The sequence below is a fragment of the Cucurbita maxima genome, unplaced genomic scaffold (genome assembly GCF_002738345.1).
Source record: "Cucurbita maxima cultivar Rimu unplaced genomic scaffold, Cmax_1.0 Cma_Scf00021, whole genome shotgun sequence".
NCBI lineage: Eukaryota > Viridiplantae > Streptophyta > Magnoliopsida > Cucurbitales > Cucurbitaceae > Cucurbita > Cucurbita maxima.
This window is the reverse complement of record NW_019272037.1, coordinates 3,238,527-3,257,666: the sequence shown is the minus strand read 5'-3', so window position 1 is coordinate 3,257,666 and position 19,140 is coordinate 3,238,527. Positions and strand designations below refer to the sequence as shown.

The following is a 19,140-nucleotide window of genomic DNA, read 5'->3' as shown; positions in this document are numbered from 1 at the left end:
AGATAATTATAATTCAATAATTAAAAAATCATTTTAAAATTGAGAATCCAAATATACCATCCTTAAAACCTGGAACGTTTTAATTAGGGAAGGCTACCTGGGGCGGCCCACGTGGTTTGATTACGTGGCAGCCCAATAAATTCAGCCGGCCCAGCCTGCTTTAATTTAGGGCCGACAAAGATTACTTTTTTAGGGAAAAGTTATGAAATGAGGTCTGAAAAGGTAAATATCAGAAGGATTATAAATAATAAAAAGTTTAGCCCAACACTTCAAAAAAATCTATAGCTATTTATTATTTCAAAGAAAATAAAAGAAAGTTATCCTCTCCCCTTTATGCTTTATTTTTCATCTTAAAAACACGTAATTATGGTTAAAAAGATTATAAAGTTTCAATCTTCAACTGAAGGAAAAAAAAAACTAGTTTTGATATTGTCCACTTTGGTTTTGCTTTGGGCTTCCCTAAAAGTTCTCATACCAACGAAGAGAGTATTTCTTGATTAAAAACTCATGATCATTACCTAAATTAGCCGATGTGGGACTTTCATCATCCAACACCTTCTCTCGAATAAAGTGCGCCTCTCAGGCTCGACTCCATTGGAGTCTTAGTCATTTTTTACTGCATTCGAGGAGGATTGACTTCTTTTCTTTTGGAGTCCTTTGTTCGATATTTGAGGATTCGAGGAGGCTTGACTCCTTTTCTTTTAGAGTCCTTTGTTCAATATTTGAGGATTTACCAATCTATTGGCACGACTAAGTTTAGGGCATGAGTCTGATACCATGTTAGGAATCACGACTCTCCACAATGATATGATGTTGTCCACTTTATTTGTAAGCTCTTATGGTTTTGCTTTTGGCTTCCCCAAAAGGTCTCGTACCAATGGAGAGAGTATTCCTTGATTATAAACCCACGATTATTCCCTAAATTAGCAGATGTAGTACTTTCATCATCCAACAAACATATTGTCCATTTTGACAAGTTACTTACTCTCATCAGCCTCACAATTTTAAAACGCGTTTAGAAGGGAGAGACGTCCAGTCTTATAAATAATGTTTCATTCCCTCTCCAACCAACTTTTTGAGATCTCTCACATAGAGCATTAAAACTGCATCCATTATTCAACGACTCTATGTTGAAAATATTCTAATGGGTTTTGTGTTCGATGATTGTGAGAACTATATGATACAGACTACTGATATATTACTAGAAATCAGAATAGATCAGAAGTACGAGAGATAAAGAGACAAAGGCTTATCTGTTTGCTCGCTTAAGCTCATCCATTAACAGATGTGCAACAGATTCGTAACCCATTTCTCGAGCTGCAAAAATCAACACAAAAATGGCAGCAAAATGATGACCCAAAATTAAACAATAACACACATAAAGTTTGCATATTAAAGCAGAAAAACCAATAACCTCTGTAAATGGCAAGCCCTGTGGGAGCCATCTTGCGCTTCTTCAAGCACAATGAACTGCAAGAACACACTCGGTTAAAATCCACCAGAAATAATCAGTAGGCTGTTTCTAAGACTTCAAGCAATCAAACCTGTTGCATATCCAATAAGGGTTGGTTCCCTTCTTCTCCACACAATGAGGGCACATCCATTTCTTGTTCTCAATCACTTCTTCCATTTCTGATCAACAAACATCACAGCCCATTCCCACATTAATTCTATGTCTCAAAAATTTTGATCAGCAGTTTGTATTGAGTAGAGCTGTTTACCTTCGCCATATCTGACCTTCAGACAAGCTCGGCAAAACACACCATTGGAGGAATGGCAAACGGAGCAATCAGTTTTCCCTATAGGGAAATAGTCAGTACATTTCAACTACATTTTAATTGAAATAGATTTTGTTTAACTCACTTACCGATACATGGTTCATCCATATCGAGATTACCACATCTCTTGCAATCTTCTTCACCACAGAGTTTCTTCTGCCTACACCCCAATTAAATTTCAAACACCATTCATCTCAAATAAACCATCAGCAGTGACAGAAATGTGGAAGAACAAAAGATTGAATGTACCTGCAGAAATGGCAGCAAATTCCATAAACAGGATCATAAACACTCCCCCGTCCCTTACTATTACACCTCCGTGCCGAAGCGTCCGGCGAAAGCCGATGGTCGAAGTCATCAATTTCCACCAAAGGAGCATTTGCAGGCCTCTTCTTAATCTTTTCCCCCACTGTGAAATCAAACGTCAGTCAACAGCAAATCATTATCTAAGTGATACAGTATACTCTTCAACTATTTCTCCATTGATCTACCTTCTTTAGACTCGAATTTTAGACTCTGAACTACCTTCCCTTTTAATCTGTTGGATCTCCGGTAAGAAATCAGGTCATGCACCGGAGTAGAGTCCAGTGAAATCTGCTTCAATCGATCAGAGCGACGAAGAGGAAGAGAAATCCGGGGAAGTGTGTGGCGACATTTTCTCTCTTGGATCTTCGCAGATTTTGCAGAGGAAACAATAGAACGAAGTTCGGATACGGTCTTCTTCAACCCTAGCGACGCCAATCGCTCCTGATCCCGCCATTTTCCATCAAATCAAAACAGATAGAGATGAAAAAGAAGGAGAAGAAGATGAGGGATTGAAAGAGAGACCTGATTCTCTAAAATGCGAGCGTTTCTGATATCTTCATAGTCGCTTTTTGCTCTGAGTCTTCCCATGGTGTTTGTTTCTTCTTCCTCTCCTCCTCCTCTGTCGCAACAAATTAACGCGATTGAAAAGTGGAGGGGATGATAAAATGACAAGCTTGTCGCTCTGAGATTGTCACCTACGAATATGGGCCGTGTGATCTCGCTAGTGGGACCCACTGACACCGTACTGTCACCATGTTTTGTGCGGTCATTCTTTTTTTTTGTGACGGGGCTGTAACTTTTACACTGAGCTCAACGGTCATTTTTTGTATGGGCTCTCGGCAGTTTAAAAATTCAAACTACGAATCCCTTTGTTTTTGCAAAGAATAAAATGGGAATTTTAATTTAATAAATAAGAATTTATTCTTTTTTCTTTGAAAGCTAGAATATATTTTCTTTTTTCCCTTTAAAAAGGTATTAAAGTTTTAAATTAAAACTCTCGCTACTTTATTTATAATAATAATAATAATAAATAAATTATTACTTTTTAACTTAACAAGTTTAATTAGAGTCCCACAACCACAAACTCCCTTCTCCCTCGCTGCCACCTTTAAGCCACAATAGAATCTCGACTTCCATTGTTGTGTTTGGTTGTAGTGATCAACGTAACTTAATTATATCTAGCCTCGAGCACCATGCATTGACCACTTTGGCATGTTACGTATTGTCGTCACTCTCATGGTTTTAAATTGTGTTTATTATGGAGAGGATTCCACGCCCTTTTATGAACTTTTTTGTTCTTATCTCCTTAGGGGTACAACATCCTCACTGATACACCGTCCCATGTCTAGCTCTAATACTATTTTTAACAATCTAAGCTCACCGCTATGAAATATTTTTCATTTTGGCCTATTACGTATCGTCGTTAACCTCACAATTTTAAAACTATTAGAAATAAGTTTTCATACATTTATAAGGAATGTTTCGTTTTTCTCTCAAACCAATACGATATCTCACAATAATGACCATACAACTATTAGACTATGAAACTGATGATGATACGTAACAAACTAAAAACGAAAAATACTTACTTATGTAGTTACAAATTATAATTAGGGTTTGAAATTGTTTAACCAATAAAACGAATGCCATAATGTTTTGATGTTTTGTTTACTTCGTGAAAGAGTTTCGATCAAGATTTTTATAAGTGTCTGTCTAACTTTATAAGAACTTTTTTGGTACAACCGAGCATTTGTCAGAAACTGATCCGAGAGTAGTTGCCCAACTATGTTTGTCACAACGGTTTTTTAATTTAGTGTTTAGAATACATCAAAATATTAATCGAATTTAACCCATGTCATAAACTAAGATATCAAAATTTTATTATTTTTTATTTTAAAATTGGATTCGTCAATTTCTATTTAATATTTAAATTGGGAGAAAAAAAATGAAGATTTATGAAATATTGGAAAATCGACGATTTAGGAATTAATTTAACACAAATTATAAACTTATAAAAAATCGTAATTTATAATTATTTTAAATTAATTTCTGTAGTTTATTTATTTATTTATGATTATTACTTTTTTTTACTTCTCTAAACCCTACTTCACGTTCAGCCACCCCCTCCCTCCCGCTACAAGCTAACTGTACTTTGCGCGGTTCTTGCTCGACGCTGTCTCAGCTGTTGCTGCTGTACGCTGAAATCTCATCATCCCAACGAAACCGCCGCCGCCTCTCTCCCTCAAACCTTGTCGCCTCTTCAAGCTATCAGAGTTACTTATCTGTCTTTATTTTTAGCAACACAGTGGTTCAGCCTCTTTCCCGCGCCGTTGGTGAGATAGCGCTGTGGCAGCTCATTCTTCAGATCCTCAAGGTTTTGTTTATTTATTTTGTTTCGTTGGTTGAGCAATTTTATTTATAGTTGTTGATTTATTCTTCAACCAGTGCTCGACTAGCCTAAATGAAAACATAAAATTAAGAAAGTTTACATTACAAGTTAGGAAAACAAGATTGAATCAATTAATAAAAAGGAACAAAAAACGTATCGTTCTTATCCGAATCGATAAATTAAGATGAAAAAAAATATTGAAGAAGATGAACAAAGCAAATAACATATCATTCTTTTCAGCACTGATTTGAAACATTCTAATTTCAGGGGTCCCAAACAGGGGGCGAGTGAGAATTAGAAGTCACTGCAATGGTAGTACTGGACGAGAATGTTCCATCCTCATCAGAGGCCGCGGCAATGAACAAAAGGCGCAAAAGGAAGAGAACGAAGAAAAATATTCCTTCAGCAGGTGCGGAAGAATCAGAACTTCGAAACCCAACGGAAGGTGAAGAAGAGGAAGGAGATGCGGAAGGTAATGTACCAGAGGAGAAAGTGAAAGAAGAGGAGAAGAAGAATAAAAAGAGGAAGTCGAAAATGAAGAAGGGCGAGTTGGAGGAGGGATATGAAAATACCAGTGATGGCGAGGGAAAGGATGGTGTTGAAGGGGAAGTGGAGAAGGACAAGGAGAAAAAGAACGAGAAAAAGAAGGTTAAGACTGATGGATCGGGAATTATGAGTACTGTTTCATTTGATTCGCTTGAGTTGTCGGAGAAAACTCTCCGGGCGATTAAGGACATGGGATTTGAGCATATGACTCAGGTGAGATTTCTGCTTGGGCAAGTTTTTATCAAATATTCATTAGAATTTATAGTTTGTTGGAGAGAGATTTTCTATGCACAACTTAGTTTTTTGCATTCCACGGATCAAATTCAATTTCGAAGGGTAGAACTTTTACTGATAACTATTTAACTTGAGTATGAAAGCAGTGAGTATTATTTTGAGGTTGTGATTGGGAATACTGAAAAAATGTTTAGCGCCTCACAACTTTGTTACGTATAAATAGTTTTTGACAGGGCTCGCTCCACCTCGAATGTGGGTTTAAGCTCTTTTAATGAATAGTGCGCTGGTTGTGAGGTTTCTCTTTTTGATGTGGATATGTTGATGAAACATTCATTTTCATCTCTTAGTGGGTTTTAATTTAGTAGAAAAACTAATACATGGACTTGAGCATTCTCAAATTTTCTGAACATCCAATGCAGATTCAAGCTAGAGCAATTCCACCTTTTCTGGTTGGCAAAGATGTTCTTGGAGCCGCAAGGACTGGATCCGGGAAAACCCTTGCCTTTCTCATACCTGCTGTGGAGCTGCTACATCACATATGCTTTACTCCTCGTAATGGAGCTGGTGTTATCGTTATTTGCCCGACAAGGGAGCTTGCAATGCAGGTTGGAAAAAATTTCCCCCTAGCCTGCATTTCTCTTTTAATAAGATAAATTTTGATGTCTCTTCATCTTGATGCTTAAGGAGCTTACAATTTGTCTTTGTATGGGAAGATTCTGATTCAGTTTTGTATTAATAAAAAAAGAATTATAATTACAAAGATACACAATGATTACGAAGCTATAGAGTCTCAAAATTTGTGTATTGTCTCACAACTCGAACTCGCTCCCTAAATGAAGTAAGAACTCCATTCACGATTGAGAAGTTCCAACAAAGAGAATGAAATCTTCGTTTTAAGCCTATTTCAAGCAACAAAGCAACCCAACAAATACAAAATTCCTACACAGGGTAGGAATTCCTCTTTTATTACTATTTCTATGCCACAGGGCTAACCCTTAAAAGCAAACCCAAACGTTCTTTTAATACTCACAAGAAGAAGCATGATCATTAAGAACCTTTTTCTTGTTATTTTCCATCAACATTCCTTCCATCTCATACCTCTTGGTATTAGTACGGACTGACATTTTTTTTTTCTTTTTTTTTTGATAATTCAGACACATGAAGTGGCAAAAGAGCTTCTCAAATATCATTCACAGACACTTGGCCTTGTTACCGGTGGTTCTAGCAGACAAGCCGAGGCTGATCGTATTACGAAGGGGGTCAATCTATTAGTAGCAACCCCTGGTCGACTTCTTGACCATCTTCAGCATACTAAGAATTTTGTGTTTAAAAATTTGAAGGTACGGGTGGCCTATTTTTCATTTTCTTGGCATTATTGATGTATTTTGATGGAAAATATTGCCAAGTAGAGAATGGATTCTTAAAAATTTGTTGCTGCTAACTTGTGGTCTGCTCCTCATGCGTTCTATTTATTTCTTGTTTTTTTTGGATAAGAAACTACTCCATTGATAATAGACTACATTATCAATGAAGTTGGTTTTTGTCACCTCTAAAGAATTTCAATTTTCATTTTCTATTCTGATTTGCATTGGTTAACTCATCAAATTATGTTGTTATTTACTTGTGTTATTCTCAGTCTTATAAATGTATCGTGACATTCTATTCTCTCTGAACTTTTTTGCAGTGCCTCGTAATTGATGAAGCCGACAGGATATTGGAAACCAATTTTGAGGAGGAAATGAAACAAATTATAAAGCTCCTCCCAAAGGTAATTGACCCTTGTTGTATGTCGTCTACGATATAATAATTAGGCTTTTTCAAGACTGTCGTATTAACTGTTAAAAGTTGCCATGTCACCTGTATGCCTTAGCATATGGGGTGAAATGTAGTTCGGGGTGGGGATGTGTTATATTTTTTATGGTGGTGGTTATTATTTTCCTCGTGCGATACTGTAATCTGATTGTCTTGCAATTTGCAGAATAGGCAGACTGCTTTGTTCTCAGCAACGCAAACACAGAAGGTATGTGTATTGCATTCAATTATTGTTCTTTTCTCTCGTCATGGTTTCTTCCTCCTCTACCATTAACATATATACTGTTGCTACTTTATGAGTTTCTATTCCTTTGTTCATTTGGATTGATTTTGCTTCTCCCCCTCCCTGCTGATCTTCCGAAAAAAAAAAAACAGGTTGAGGATCTTGTCCGCTTGTCGTTTCAGTCAACTCCTATTTATATTGATGTGGATGATGGGAGAACAAAGGTAACATGATCTGCTGATATTTATATGTTTATTTCAAATATTAGTCCTTTTGATTTATTGTTTGACATAATTGTTATTGTAGGTCACAAATGAAGGGTTGCAACAAGGTTATTGTGTTGTGCCCAGTGCTAAAAGATTCATTGTTCTGTATTCCTTCTTGAAGAGAACTTTATCTAAGAAAGTTATGGTCTTCTTCTCATCTTGTAACTCTGTCAAATTTCACGCGGACCTTCTTAGATACATTAAGGTTGATTGCATGGATATTCATGGAAAGCAAAAACAGCAGAAGAGAACTTCTACCTTCTTTGCCTTCAATAAGGCTGAGACAGGGATCCTACTATGTACTGATGTTGCTGCACGTGGACTTGACATCCCCGCTGTTGTAAGTCATCCTCTTTTTTAGCTATGTCAATACATTTATCGCATGGAGACAATTAAAGTTGTATTGCCCTCGCCCTCACTAGCACAAACGCTTGACCTCACTAGCACAAACGCTCGTCACTACCAAAACTGCCTTTTTATCACGAATGGTTGGATGGAGGATAGGATCACACTTGAAACATTGATTGGATGAATTTTTTTTAAAGAAGAGATAATTTCATTGATAAATAAAATAGGTGAAGTTAAAACTCCTAGCACCTGTAGGGAGGTAAGATCTTCAAATTAAAATAAAATGATGGGGAGGCTTTAATCTTAGATGTGTGTACATTTACACCAGTACATCGCATGAAAAGGAATGAATTCATAAAAATTGTTAAGGTGATAAAGTTCTCTAAATCTTTTATTTTCTCAGCCTCTTTTAAGGTCAATCATCAATCAACGTACTTCACGTCAACATAGCTACATACCGTTGAATGTTCTCTGATTTTTTTGTAGTGTGTTGGTATATTTGTAGTGTTTGTTTTGGTATTGTAGCTCCTTTTTAGCTCTGAAGTTCTTCGAGAGTTGCAGAGTGGGGATACTTTATAGTGTTTGTTCGACTTCTTAGTAGTGTTTTAGTTCTGTTAGTATAATCCTGAAAGGATGAAGATTAAAACTAACTCTGTTTCTTCAATTACTATAGATCTATAAACATTCGCATCTTATTCATAGCTGGCATCTGAAATCTATTTTCATTAGGAACTGACATATTGAAAAATACTTATTTAAGGATAATAATGATTTTACATGTCTTAAAGCCATTTAACTTTTGTCTCATTTTTTGTGTGTCTCAGGATTGGATTGTGCAGTACGATCCTCCAGATGAACCTAAGGTGCGTATTGCTACTTAATAGCAATCACAACCCATTTAATGTAGAGTTTAATGTTGTGTGAAATTATTGGTCTTAGGAATATATTCATAGAGTTGGTCGAACAGCTCGAGGCGAAGGTAGCAAAGGAAATGCACTACTTTTCTTGATTCCTGAAGAGCTTCAATTTCTTAGCTATCTAAAGGTTCGGTAACATTTATATTGAATTTATATGCACTATCAGAGGTGTCAGATCATCTTCTTCTCAGGGTTTAGTAGGTTTAATATCTTGTGTGGTTGATGTTTTACTGCCAGGCAGCAAAAGTTCCTGTCAAAGAGTACGAGTTCAGTGATAAAAAACTGGCCAACGTGCAGTCTCACCTGGTAAATTCATTCACCTTTTGTTCTCAGCAGAAACACTGTAACACAAGCACATAACTCTGAAATATTGAATGAGTCAGGAGAAGCTGGTTGGCAGTAATTATTATTTGAACCAGTCGGCTAAGGAGGCTTACAGATCCTATTTATTAGCTTACAATTCACACTCTATGAAAGATATCTTCAATGTCCACCGCCTTGACCTGCAGGTACTGATCTTAATTTTTTTTCATGCATCCCATCCCATATATTGAAATCCAGAACGTGCCTCTATGTACACATCCATTTTCTTCTGAAATCTTTGTGAGATGCTTCACTAACTTATAAATTTGGTTGGATACAAGTTTTCTGTGCTGGAATTCGTGTAACTCGATTCGGGAAGCTATCTATATTTACACTTGTAGTTGGTATGTGAATAGGGTATTGCTGCTTCATTCTGCTTTTCCAACCCTCCAAAGGTCAACCTTAACATCGACAGCAGTGCCTCAAAATTCAGGAAGAAAACGCGTAGAGTAGAAGGGAGCAGGAACCGATTCAGTGAGAGTGATCCTTATGGGAGAAACAATGCGGATGATGAGAGACAATTTGTAAGATACTAGCTGAACCTATCCAACTATGAATGACTTCACAAAAAATTATTATTCACTTTGCAAATTTTTATCTTTAGATTAAGAATTTGTGGGTTGTGGGACGAGGATTTGAACCTCACAATTTTAGTCGAGAGTATATGTTTTATAGCAATTTAGCTTCGCAGGCCTGTAATGATTCATTTATATGATGATCGTAACCAAATGATCCTAATATTTGTATGAGAGAAATTTTTTGAATTACTCGGAGCTACGGTTCTTATATTACCCTTGTTTTTTTTATATAATTTTTAATTTGACAAGTTGTAATAATTATATGAAATTTGTCACTATAATTATTTTCTTGAATTCTTTTTTTTTTTTTTAGTAAATTAGAATTTTTTTTATGTGTTCTCTGTAAAAATGGATTTGAGAGTAATTTAATTATTTTTCAAATTGAATCCAATGATTAATATGTGATTATTGCGTCACCAAATAGATAATTATTTATTAATTAGAAAAGAAAGCTGTCTAGATTTTTCTCAATGGCTGCTTAGTAGCCACTCCAACTAATTAAATGTGTAACAACTAAGAATATTATGATTTAGACAGAAGTCATATTTAAATGTGTAACTACTACGCATATTTGGACCAATTGTCATGTGCCACGTTTCAACTACTTTTCCATTGTGTCTGATGTGTCCATCCCAAATATTTGGCATGGAATTGCACGCAATTGAAACGACACCGTTGGATTTTGCCACGTGTTTTATTTCTTTTTATGATAATGGAATTCCGATTGCTTCTTAAATCATAACAAACTTAACTGCCTCGCAAATGTCTACGTCTGTGCCACGTCATCGTCTTCCTCAGCAGACCAAAAATCGACTCTTTTATTATTTTCATTATTTTTTTTAGGATATTTTATGGCGTGGATAAATCTAAAAAAAAATATTCATATTAAATTAAATTAAACAATATATATATTTTAAGTTTTTCAAAACAAAATTTTGAAAACACCCCTAAAAAATATATAAGAAAAGAAAGATATTAATTAAAATTTAATAAAAATAAAAGGATTGATATGAATTAAAATTATTATTCATGTGTTCTTGAAGTGGGATTTTTCAATGAATTGGTTGGAAGGAATATTCCAATTGTCAGCTTGACCGTATTTTCTGAAAGGAGTCAAAATAAGAGAAAAATAACTATTGATATTAATTAACATTTGCTTACACCAAAAAACAAATAATAACAATAATAATAATATTTTGGATAATCTTCAATTTAATTTTTTATTTTTTATTTTTGAAAGTTTAAATTTTATTTTTTTAATTAGGAATTTAAAAATGTAATTTCCTAAGGCAGAAGGGCGGTTTGAATGGAAGGTCAAAAGCAGCGGCTGATTCAAAATCGGGTTGCCTTTTCCCCATTTCTCCACCCAACTTCCATCTTCCCTCCCATCTTACGTCTCGTCTTCGTCTCTCTCTCTCTCTCTCTAGATTCTCTGTTATATAACCCCGCCAGGTAGTGAGAGGTTTCTGGCGTAGATCATTCGGGACGATTCTGCGAGTTAGGGTTTCGTTATTTCGTTTCGGTTTTGGAGATGGAGAATTGGAAGCAGAACAGTAGGATGGAGAAGATCGGAACTCCGTTTCCTGTTCACAGCCAGGTGAGGAAGATCAAGGAGGAATCGGAGATGATCATCGATTGGAGACCGGGACAGCCAGAGATTAAACCGCCGGCGGCCGCCTTTCGAGAGATCAATCGCCGGATCTCTCGCTCGCCGCTCGGAGTGTCTGGCCGGCCGATTTCGGTCGGGGAATCGTAGAAGGAGATTATTGATGATTGTTCTCTTTTCTAATACTAATTAGTTCTGTTCTTTTTCTTCTTCTTTTGTAAATAGTTCGTTGTTTTTTTCTTATAGAGAGATTTCTGGATTTTGAATATTGCTCTTCTTTCTCAACTCTCGAGTTCATGAATATCTGAAGTATTCGTGAATTATTTTTGGATTCTGTTGAGATTCGTACATGATTTGATTATGAATTTCTAAGATTATTGATCTTGGAAAGGAATTTCAATAGAAATATTGCTAATATCCCTTCACATATACACAATCATACGAAATTAAAACTGTTCTGTAATGATACACTTATTCGAGGGAAGGAGAAAGAAAGAACAAAAGAAACTTAACTCGGATGTAACAAAGACACCATGTTGAGTTATTTCTACTGCCAAGCCAAAGCAAAGGCTTGATTCGTGTACTGTATTAAGCCCTTCAGTTTGAAACCATACTCTCAGTTTCCTTGACAAAGCCATCGCCAGTCCAATCTTTATCAGATTGCAGACCCTTCTTCACAGCTTTTCTCTGCTCGATTGCTTCCCGCTGCCTCCGAACTAAATCCGTGTGCGTTGTGAAGTACGGAAGGGAAGCCCTGTTTCACCCGGAATTCGTTAGTGTGACCGATGTTCGAGGGGATCGAGCCGTGTTCTATTAAGAACTGCTATTGATTTCAAACTCCAAACTTACCCTCTGAACTCTTCGATGGATGAGAAGTTGTGAAGTTTCATGAAGTCCTTCAGCTCAGCACAGAGTTTCTTAACGAGGCCATAACCATGCATCATCACTCCCGTGCACACCTGCATATGAATGCAACTTCCTCAGCATACAACAATGCAGTATAGTACACCATTAGGAATATCCTAAAACAAAAGGATGTCCGAGCCATTACGACCAGTTTCGTTAAATGAACTAGTCGATTTCGCAACATAAATTATAGGCTATAATTTGGTGAGATCTCACATCGATTGGAGAGGAAAAATTTTTTGTAAGATCTTAGGGAACGAAACATTCCTTGTAAGATTGTGGAAACCTCTCCCCCAACGTGTTTTAAAAACTTGAGGGGAAGCCCAAAAAGGAAAGGCCGGAGAAGCCCGAAGGGAAAACCCAAATATGACAATATCTGCTAGCGATGGGCTTGAACTGTTACCATACTAGAGCTCGTCATCGGGCGGCGTGCTAGCAAGGATGTTGGGCCCCCAATGGGGATTGTAAGATCTTACATCGGTTGGAGAGGGGACGACCCGTAGAAGGTGAGGAAACCTCTCCCTGACACGTTTTAAAACCTTGAGGGGAAACCCAGAGGAGAAAGCTCAAAGAGGACATTACTACTGGCGGTGGACTTGGGCAGTTAAAATGGTATCAGAATCAGTCATTGGGCGGTGTGCCAGTGAGGATGCTAGCTCCCTAGGCGGGAGGGGATTATGAGATCTCACATATGTTTAAAAAGGGAACAAAACATTCTTTATAAGAGTTTAGAAACCACTCCCTAGCAGACACGTTCTTGGACGGTTACAAATTTCTCGTTGTACCTGAACAGTGTTTGCTCCGAGTAGAATAAACTCGGCAGCATCTCCACCGGTTTCGACACCTCCAATGCCAGAAAGAGAGTAGTCTGCATCATTAAATTCAGCCTTCATCATTTTTGCAATGTTCAACACTTTACCAAGAGCAATAGGATGAACTGCCTTGGAAGAGTAGCCTCCTGGAGTTGAATACCTAACAACATACAGATTGAACCACATCCAACATTTCAGCTGAATGCTAATAAACACAAAATCATTCTATATCGACGAGTTCAAAAGTTCGAATTAGCAAACCCCTCAACACAAGGCTCAGGGCGTAAGGTCTTGAGATCGATTCCCATTACACTCATGATCGTATTGATAGCCGCTATCCCCTCGCATCCCAATTTCAGAGCCACCCTAGCAGGCTTTACAAAAGAAGAATTGTACGTTGCATCAGTTCATGCAACCATAGATACTCATTCAAATAGAAGAACAGCAAAACTACCTGTGAAATGTCAGTGATATTGGGAGTCATTTTAGCCCAGACAGGGATTGTAGCTTTAGCATTTATCCATCCACAAACCTCTTCCAGTAGCGCACAATCTTGCCCGACTGCAGCACCCATTCTCCGTTCGGGCATGCCGTGAGGGCACGAGAAATTGATTTCAAATGCATCCTTTAAGTAAGAGACATAAACATTCAATGAAATGAACTGTTCTTGGTAATAAACACGGTAAAGAAGGCATAGATCGTAGGCATACAACTCCGGTTTGTTCGACTCGATCTATAAGTTCTTCCCAAGCAGCTTTGTTATACTCCTCCATTATTGAAGCAATGAGAATCCTATCAGGATACTCCTCTTTCAATTGCTTAAACTCTTTCAACATAGTTTCAAGGGGTCTGTCGCTTATCAATTCAATGTTCTCCCACCCAATGATCTGCCCTTTTGCAGAGCCGCTTGAATCTGCTCGAAGCCGGGCATATCTAGGCGTTACATTTATTACTTTTGCTGCATCTAGTGACACCTAACAGAGACAAAGATCCATGAAAATACAAGAAATGTACATGCCAGCCAATGAAGAACAGATAGCAAAACCAGTAATGTTCTTCCAGCCAATCAAGAACAGATAGCAGAACCAGTAATGTTCTTCCAGACAAAGATCAATCTAAATATCTCTTTCTCCAAACACTAATCATATTCCTAATCAAGAACAATCTCTAAGATGAAATCACAGATCAGTAGATTACACAAACAGCAACCAATTTGCCATTCAAAAATCAAATTATAAGCTAACGGAATCAACAGACTACGAAATCGAAATCAAAAGCGAGACAACTTACAGTTTTGGCAATCACAGCGCCCCAACCTTCATCAAATGCCCTCTTCATAACCGTATAGTTAGTTCCCGGCGGACCCGACCCAATTACAAACGGGTTGGGCATGTGCAACCCATTGACCGTCACACTGAGATCAGGCTCCGCCTGACCTTCACCGGCGGCGACCACTCTGAACCCAACTCTATTTCGACGAGTCAAACGCATCCGAGACCGATTCAGCGCGAGCTCGGACATTGGGTTTCTAGTTCTGATCTGGGTAAAATCCAACGACGCCATGGATCAAGAAATTCAAGCTCTCTGCAACAGAAAATCCTGTAATGGAACAAAAAAATGATGTGGAAGGAGAAGAAGAAGATGGGTAACTCAATCTGAGATGTAATATTCGATCAAGAAAGCTGGAAAGGTGGGGCATGAAGAATCATCCTCGTCAATTTCCTTCTGGATTTATAAACGTATTCAATTTAATAATGATGAATGAATCGGATTAATAATTTAATAATTTATTTTAAATAAGCAAGTAAATTCGGTAATTAATTTAAATAGTTTATCTCACTAACAGGTGTTTCTTTGGATGGTAACTAGAAATGGAAATAAATTAATAAAAGAAAAATAAGAAATTTATTAATATAAACCGACTTAAAATAACTTATTTAACCCGACAGCCCAATTGTACGAGAAATTGGGCCGAGCTTAATTCTAAATTTGGCCCAGTAGGCCCAAATGTTAGATGGTCTTTTCTTGACGCGGGCTGGCCCATTCTCGAATCAGAGAGTTAAATAATATTCTTTTTTTTTTCAAGAAATTAAAGTTAATTTTAAAATAAATAGATATTTTTCTCAATAAAAATATAAAAAAATCGTTGTCATAATTAGATAAATAGTAATAATGAAGGAGTGGGGCGGGAAATTTCTAACAAAAAGGGAGGGAAAACGTCATGTCGGATCTTTGCATGACGTCAGCAGCAAGTTGCTAAAACGACAGCCCAATTACCGTTTGGACACATGCTCATCTCCCTTCACTTCCACACGTCAATATTTAAACATTAAAAAAAATAGCTAATTAAAATATATGTAAATAAATGATAAGAAAACTAAAATTAAAATATAAAATAGTTATTTTCTGAATTTGAATTGGCAATTTATTGATTTAAAAGGATAAAGATTAAATTGACTATTTTAATGATAAGAAATAAAAATGAGAATCTCGTGCCAAAAAAACTATTTAATTTAGGTACAAAATTGACAATATAATAGAAAAAAGATTTTTTTAAAAATTAAAAAAAAAAAAAGCTGTCTAAATCAAATTGATAATAAAAATAAATAAATATTTATCCCACTTTACAAGTGGCATGGAGGCGTTGAAGAGGTTCATGCACCCTTCACATCCACCTGTAAATATTATATTTAAATTTAATTATGTCACTTTTCGTAATTTTGTTTTTATTATTTTAAAATTCATTGGATAAATCGCTTTCTTTTTACTTTCCAATTTCCCTTTTCCGAAGCCTTCCTGAACCATCCTTTTGTCTTCCTTAAATTAAACTTTATCCTCTGTTACCCACTCACACCGTAACTTGAAATTTCAACCAATCGCTATCTCCCACGTCACACACATATTCTTTTAATTTTTTCTTCCTTAAAATTCCACCAACTAAATAATTATATATATTATAATAAAATTATCAATATTATCTATTTTTCAAAATTTTCAAGAACGAGTGTGCATGTTTTCAAAATATTTGGATGGATGAAATTAAATAATTATAAAATTAGTTTAATTTTAAGGGAATGATGAATTGGTAAGAAAAGTAAAGGATTTAATTTTAATTTATTTATTTATTGTTATGAGCACATGGGAAATGTGAGCTTAATTACCATTTTTCCAAAAATGTTTGGCTAAAAGAAACGGGCTGCCTGTGGCTGCCGTACCCTTTTCAACGGCAACGCAATGGAATCTTCCTTTTTTTCAACACTAAAAAAAAAAAAAAAAAAAAAAAAAAAGATTTTCACCTTTATTCATTTGATGTATAATTAAGGTTTATTTGTAATTTAAGTAAAATTAAATAGTATTTAATCTGCCTCGTACAACTAACCCTCCACTGCCACTAGAAAATTAGAAGAAATATAAAATCTCAACTATTTAAGTATTTTATTCAATGATGTTAGGTAGATGATATAAATTTAACTATATGATGTCAATAACACGTGGATATGTTCGCATTTTTCAATGTGGATATATATTTGTTCATCCTTTTAAAAGAAAAATTATCATGCTGGAAGTTGATTAAATTTTGAAGAAAATGATTTCAACAATTAGTTTTATTTGTTTAAGAACTGATGAATCAATTTGTTGTTCGATTTTAGGGAGAATGAGTAACAAGGGAGCGATAATAATGAGTCTCTGGATATTGTTTGTGTTCAGCATAAAAAATGAACTGATATTTTCTGAATTGAGGACAATTTTTAAATACGAACGGTACAAAAATTCTCCGAAATTCTGCAGCGGATTGGATTCGACTGATTGGAGATTCAGAGAAGCTACAGATTCAAATGGAAAAGAAAAGGAGTATATACAAAAAGTTCATCGGAATCCCGCTAGTTTATGTACAGATCTCAGAATTTGGCCGGATCTTTAAACTTCCAGGGATTCGAATCCTTCATTCCACCGCCAATTCACCGATCAGATCTCGATTCCTTGCACACAAACGGATGTGTCAACAACTGCGCCACCGTCCACCTCTTGCTCGATTCCTTTTGCAAGCAACACTCGACGAAGCTCCGAAAGTCCTCCGACGCGTCCTCCGGCAGCGTCGGCGGTTCGCCGAAGCAAATCGCACACATCAGAGTCGCCCAATCTGGTCTCTGACCAGGCGGTAGGAAAGGAAAATGACCTAAATAGAGCTCCAGAAGAGTAAGCCCCAAACTCCATATGTCACCGGCGTAACCGTTGTAATTTCCGCCGTAAGTGTCCGGATCGAACCGCTCCGGACTCATATAAGCGCAGGTTCCGACGTAGGAATTGCAAGCATCCAAAGTTCGGCACATGATCTTACTAACTCCAAAATCGGCAATCTTAACCTCCATATTCTTATTCACCAACAGATTCGACGGCTTAATATCGCGATGAATGATTTTGTGAGAGTGAAGGTAGTGAAGTCCGTTAAGAACCTGACGCGCGACGTGAGCGAGCGTCGATTCTGACAACGTCGAGTTCTTCTTCAAGAGCGAATCAAGCGATCCTAGATCCATATACTCCATCAAAATCGTAACGTCTCCAGACGGCTTCTCGAAGATTCCATGGCACTGAACGACATAGGGAGAGTCGGTACGGCGTAGAATCTCCATCTCTCTGAAAACCTGGCGACGGACGGTTGGATCGCAGTCGCCGTGGACAACCTTGAGAGCGTAGGTTGCGGAGGTACGCTTGTGGCGGACTTTGTAGACGGTGCCGCCGTTGCCATGGCCGAGGACTTGAAGCTTTTCGAGGTCGGAGGCAGCGGGAGCGGCGGCGGCGGCTGTAGCGGCAGGAGCAGCAGCGGAGGATGGAGGGAGTGGGAGAGGGAAACGGGGACGGCAGTCGGAGAGGTCGGGGAGGCGGAGGTTCAACTGGCGGCGATCACGAACCAGAGCCATTAGAGAGATGGAGGGATTTGGCTATGGAGGTTTGGATAAAAGTGAATGGAGGAAAGGATTTGCTTAAATAAGTGAGAAGGGGAAGCACGTGGGATAGTGGTAGAAATGGAGAAAGGAAGTTACCAGGATGAACACGACTGTGGGCCCCCCTTTGCTGCATGCGGAGCGGACGGATGCAAGCCGGGCGTCTTTTTATTTAAAAATAAAAAACCTATTCATTTAATTAATCCCATATAATATTGGTTAAATTTTAAATTTTAAATTTTAAATTTAATTTATTATTATTATTATTATTACATAGAAATGAATAAAGTATTTAAAATCCAACAAAAAAAATCAGTTATTGGGTTAGCCAACTACATTCGTTCATGTGACTAAGCAGGCCAAAGGGCACCCCACATCCTTTATTTTTTAAAATAGAAATTATGTGTAAAGTGTGAAAATCTTAAAATTATTATTAACTAAAAAAATAATCATGAAAACAACAAAAATCGCCACATAAATTAAAAGACAAAAAAATATGATGCGCATTTTGTATTTATTTAGTGAGCTGTCGAAATTTGCACACAAAATAATTTATTTCCCAATTTTTTCCTCGAGGGCTTTTTCGTCTTTATGCATTTATCTTTTTGCACGAAAAATAAGAGAGGAAATTTTTAATGTTGTAATTTTTTTAGCCCATTTTGTGACATTTTTAACCTCCAAATAAATGTTACGGTAAATAAATAAAAATTATTGGAAAACAAAAGGAAAGGATAAGATCCCGTAAGGTTAATTTTGTCAATTTATTGAAGCCGCCGCCGACATTTTTCTAGAATCCACCGTATTTTGCTCCGCTGAATATTAGAAAAATATTCCAATTCCATAAAAGTATTAAAATCGATTGGCAAAATAGTAATTTAAACAAATAATCAAGATACAAAATACCCTTTAATTCCCACGTATTAAAATGGGATTTTTTTTTTAATAAAAAAAACTAAGATTCCAAAATTGCCCTTGTGTAAATACCTTACGTTTAATTTTCACATTTTTAACCAATTTTTTAAAATATTGAAAAATAACAACAGACTAAAAACAATGAGATTAGACTAAACATATTTGAATCAACACGATCATACCATTATAGATCGTTGTTCT

The 19,140-nt window shown here is 36.7% G+C and overlaps 4 protein-coding genes across 4 annotated transcripts; 1 reads left to right on the top strand and 3 right to left on the bottom strand.

The window, feature by feature from the left end:
• Positions 1–1,036: 1,036 nt before the first annotated feature.
• Positions 1,037–2,753, bottom strand: LOC111495834 (cell division cycle-associated protein 7-like). The gene is made up of 8 exons (XM_023146036.1): positions 2,607–2,753; positions 2,270–2,525; positions 2,028–2,187; positions 1,868–1,938; positions 1,722–1,799; positions 1,545–1,632; positions 1,415–1,470; positions 1,037–1,317 (listed from the first exon to the last, which is right to left on the bottom strand). The coding sequence occupies exons 1-8, from the start codon at positions 2,670–2,672 to the stop codon at positions 1,250–1,252; spliced, it is 843 nt and encodes a 280-aa protein (XP_023001804.1). The 5' UTR covers positions 2,673–2,753; the 3' UTR covers positions 1,037–1,249.
• Positions 2,754–4,176: 1,423 nt separating this feature from the next.
• On the top strand, positions 4,177–9,953 carry LOC111495819 (DEAD-box ATP-dependent RNA helicase 27-like). Its single transcript, XM_023146013.1, has 13 exons — positions 4,177–4,458; positions 4,741–5,232; positions 5,673–5,858; positions 6,408–6,593; positions 6,938–7,021; positions 7,232–7,273; positions 7,441–7,512; positions 7,595–7,894; positions 8,727–8,765; positions 8,842–8,946; positions 9,057–9,125; positions 9,203–9,328; positions 9,539–9,953. Exons 2-13 carry the CDS (start codon positions 4,783–4,785, stop codon positions 9,716–9,718), a joined length of 1,839 nt encoding a protein of 612 aa, XP_023001781.1. The 5' UTR covers positions 4,177–4,458; positions 4,741–4,782; the 3' UTR covers positions 9,719–9,953.
• Positions 9,954–11,724: 1,771 nt separating this feature from the next.
• On the bottom strand, positions 11,725–14,831 carry LOC111495821 (dihydropyrimidine dehydrogenase (NADP(+)), chloroplastic-like). The gene is made up of 7 exons (XM_023146016.1): positions 14,375–14,831; positions 13,795–14,058; positions 13,539–13,709; positions 13,346–13,458; positions 13,058–13,244; positions 12,216–12,325; positions 11,725–12,120 (listed from the first exon to the last, which is right to left on the bottom strand). Exons 1-7 carry the CDS (start codon positions 14,645–14,647, stop codon positions 11,964–11,966), a joined length of 1,275 nt encoding a protein of 424 aa, XP_023001784.1. The 5' UTR covers positions 14,648–14,831; the 3' UTR covers positions 11,725–11,963.
• Positions 14,832–16,770: 1,939 nt separating this feature from the next.
• LOC111495833 (mitogen-activated protein kinase kinase 9-like) lies at positions 16,771–18,057 on the bottom strand. Its single transcript, XM_023146035.1, has one exon. The coding sequence runs from the start codon at positions 18,001–18,003 to the stop codon at positions 17,044–17,046; it is 960 nt and encodes a 319-aa protein (XP_023001803.1). The 5' UTR covers positions 18,004–18,057; the 3' UTR covers positions 16,771–17,043.
• Positions 18,058–19,140: the final 1,083 nt, after the last annotated feature.

Bases quoted from the DNA above. Each gene is read 5' to 3' on its own strand.
- LOC111495834 (XM_023146036.1), bottom strand. From the start codon at position 2,672: ATGGGAAGACTCAGAGCAAAAAGCGACTATGAAGATATCAGAAACGCT. The intron at 2,188-2,269 runs GTAGATCAATGG...TTGATTTCACAG, and splicing joins AAAATTCGAGTCTAAAGAAG to TGGGGGAAAAGATTAAGAAG. The intron at 1,939-2,027 runs GTACATTCAATC...ATTGGGGTGTAG, and splicing joins ATTTGCTGCCATTTCTGCAG to GCAGAAGAAACTCTGTGGTG.
- LOC111495819 (XM_023146013.1), top strand. From the start codon at position 4,783: ATGGTAGTACTGGACGAGAATGTTCCATCCTCATCAGAGGCCGCGGCA. The intron at 7,513-7,594 runs GTAACATGATCT...TTGTTATTGTAG, and splicing joins TGGATGATGGGAGAACAAAG to GTCACAAATGAAGGGTTGCA. The intron at 7,895-8,726 runs GTAAGTCATCCT...TGTGTGTCTCAG, and splicing joins GACTTGACATCCCCGCTGTT to GATTGGATTGTGCAGTACGA.
- LOC111495821 (XM_023146016.1), bottom strand. From the start codon at position 14,647: ATGGCGTCGTTGGATTTTACCCAGATCAGAACTAGAAACCCAATGTCC. The intron at 14,059-14,374 runs GTAAGTTGTCTC...TGTCTCTGTTAG, and splicing joins GCGCTGTGATTGCCAAAACT to GTGTCACTAGATGCAGCAAA. The intron at 13,710-13,794 runs GTATGCCTACGA...TCTTACTTAAAG, and splicing joins GAGTCGAACAAACCGGAGTT to GATGCATTTGAAATCAATTT.
- LOC111495833 (XM_023146035.1), bottom strand. From the start codon at position 18,003: ATGGCTCTGGTTCGTGATCGCCGCCAGTTGAACCTCCGCCTCCCCGAC.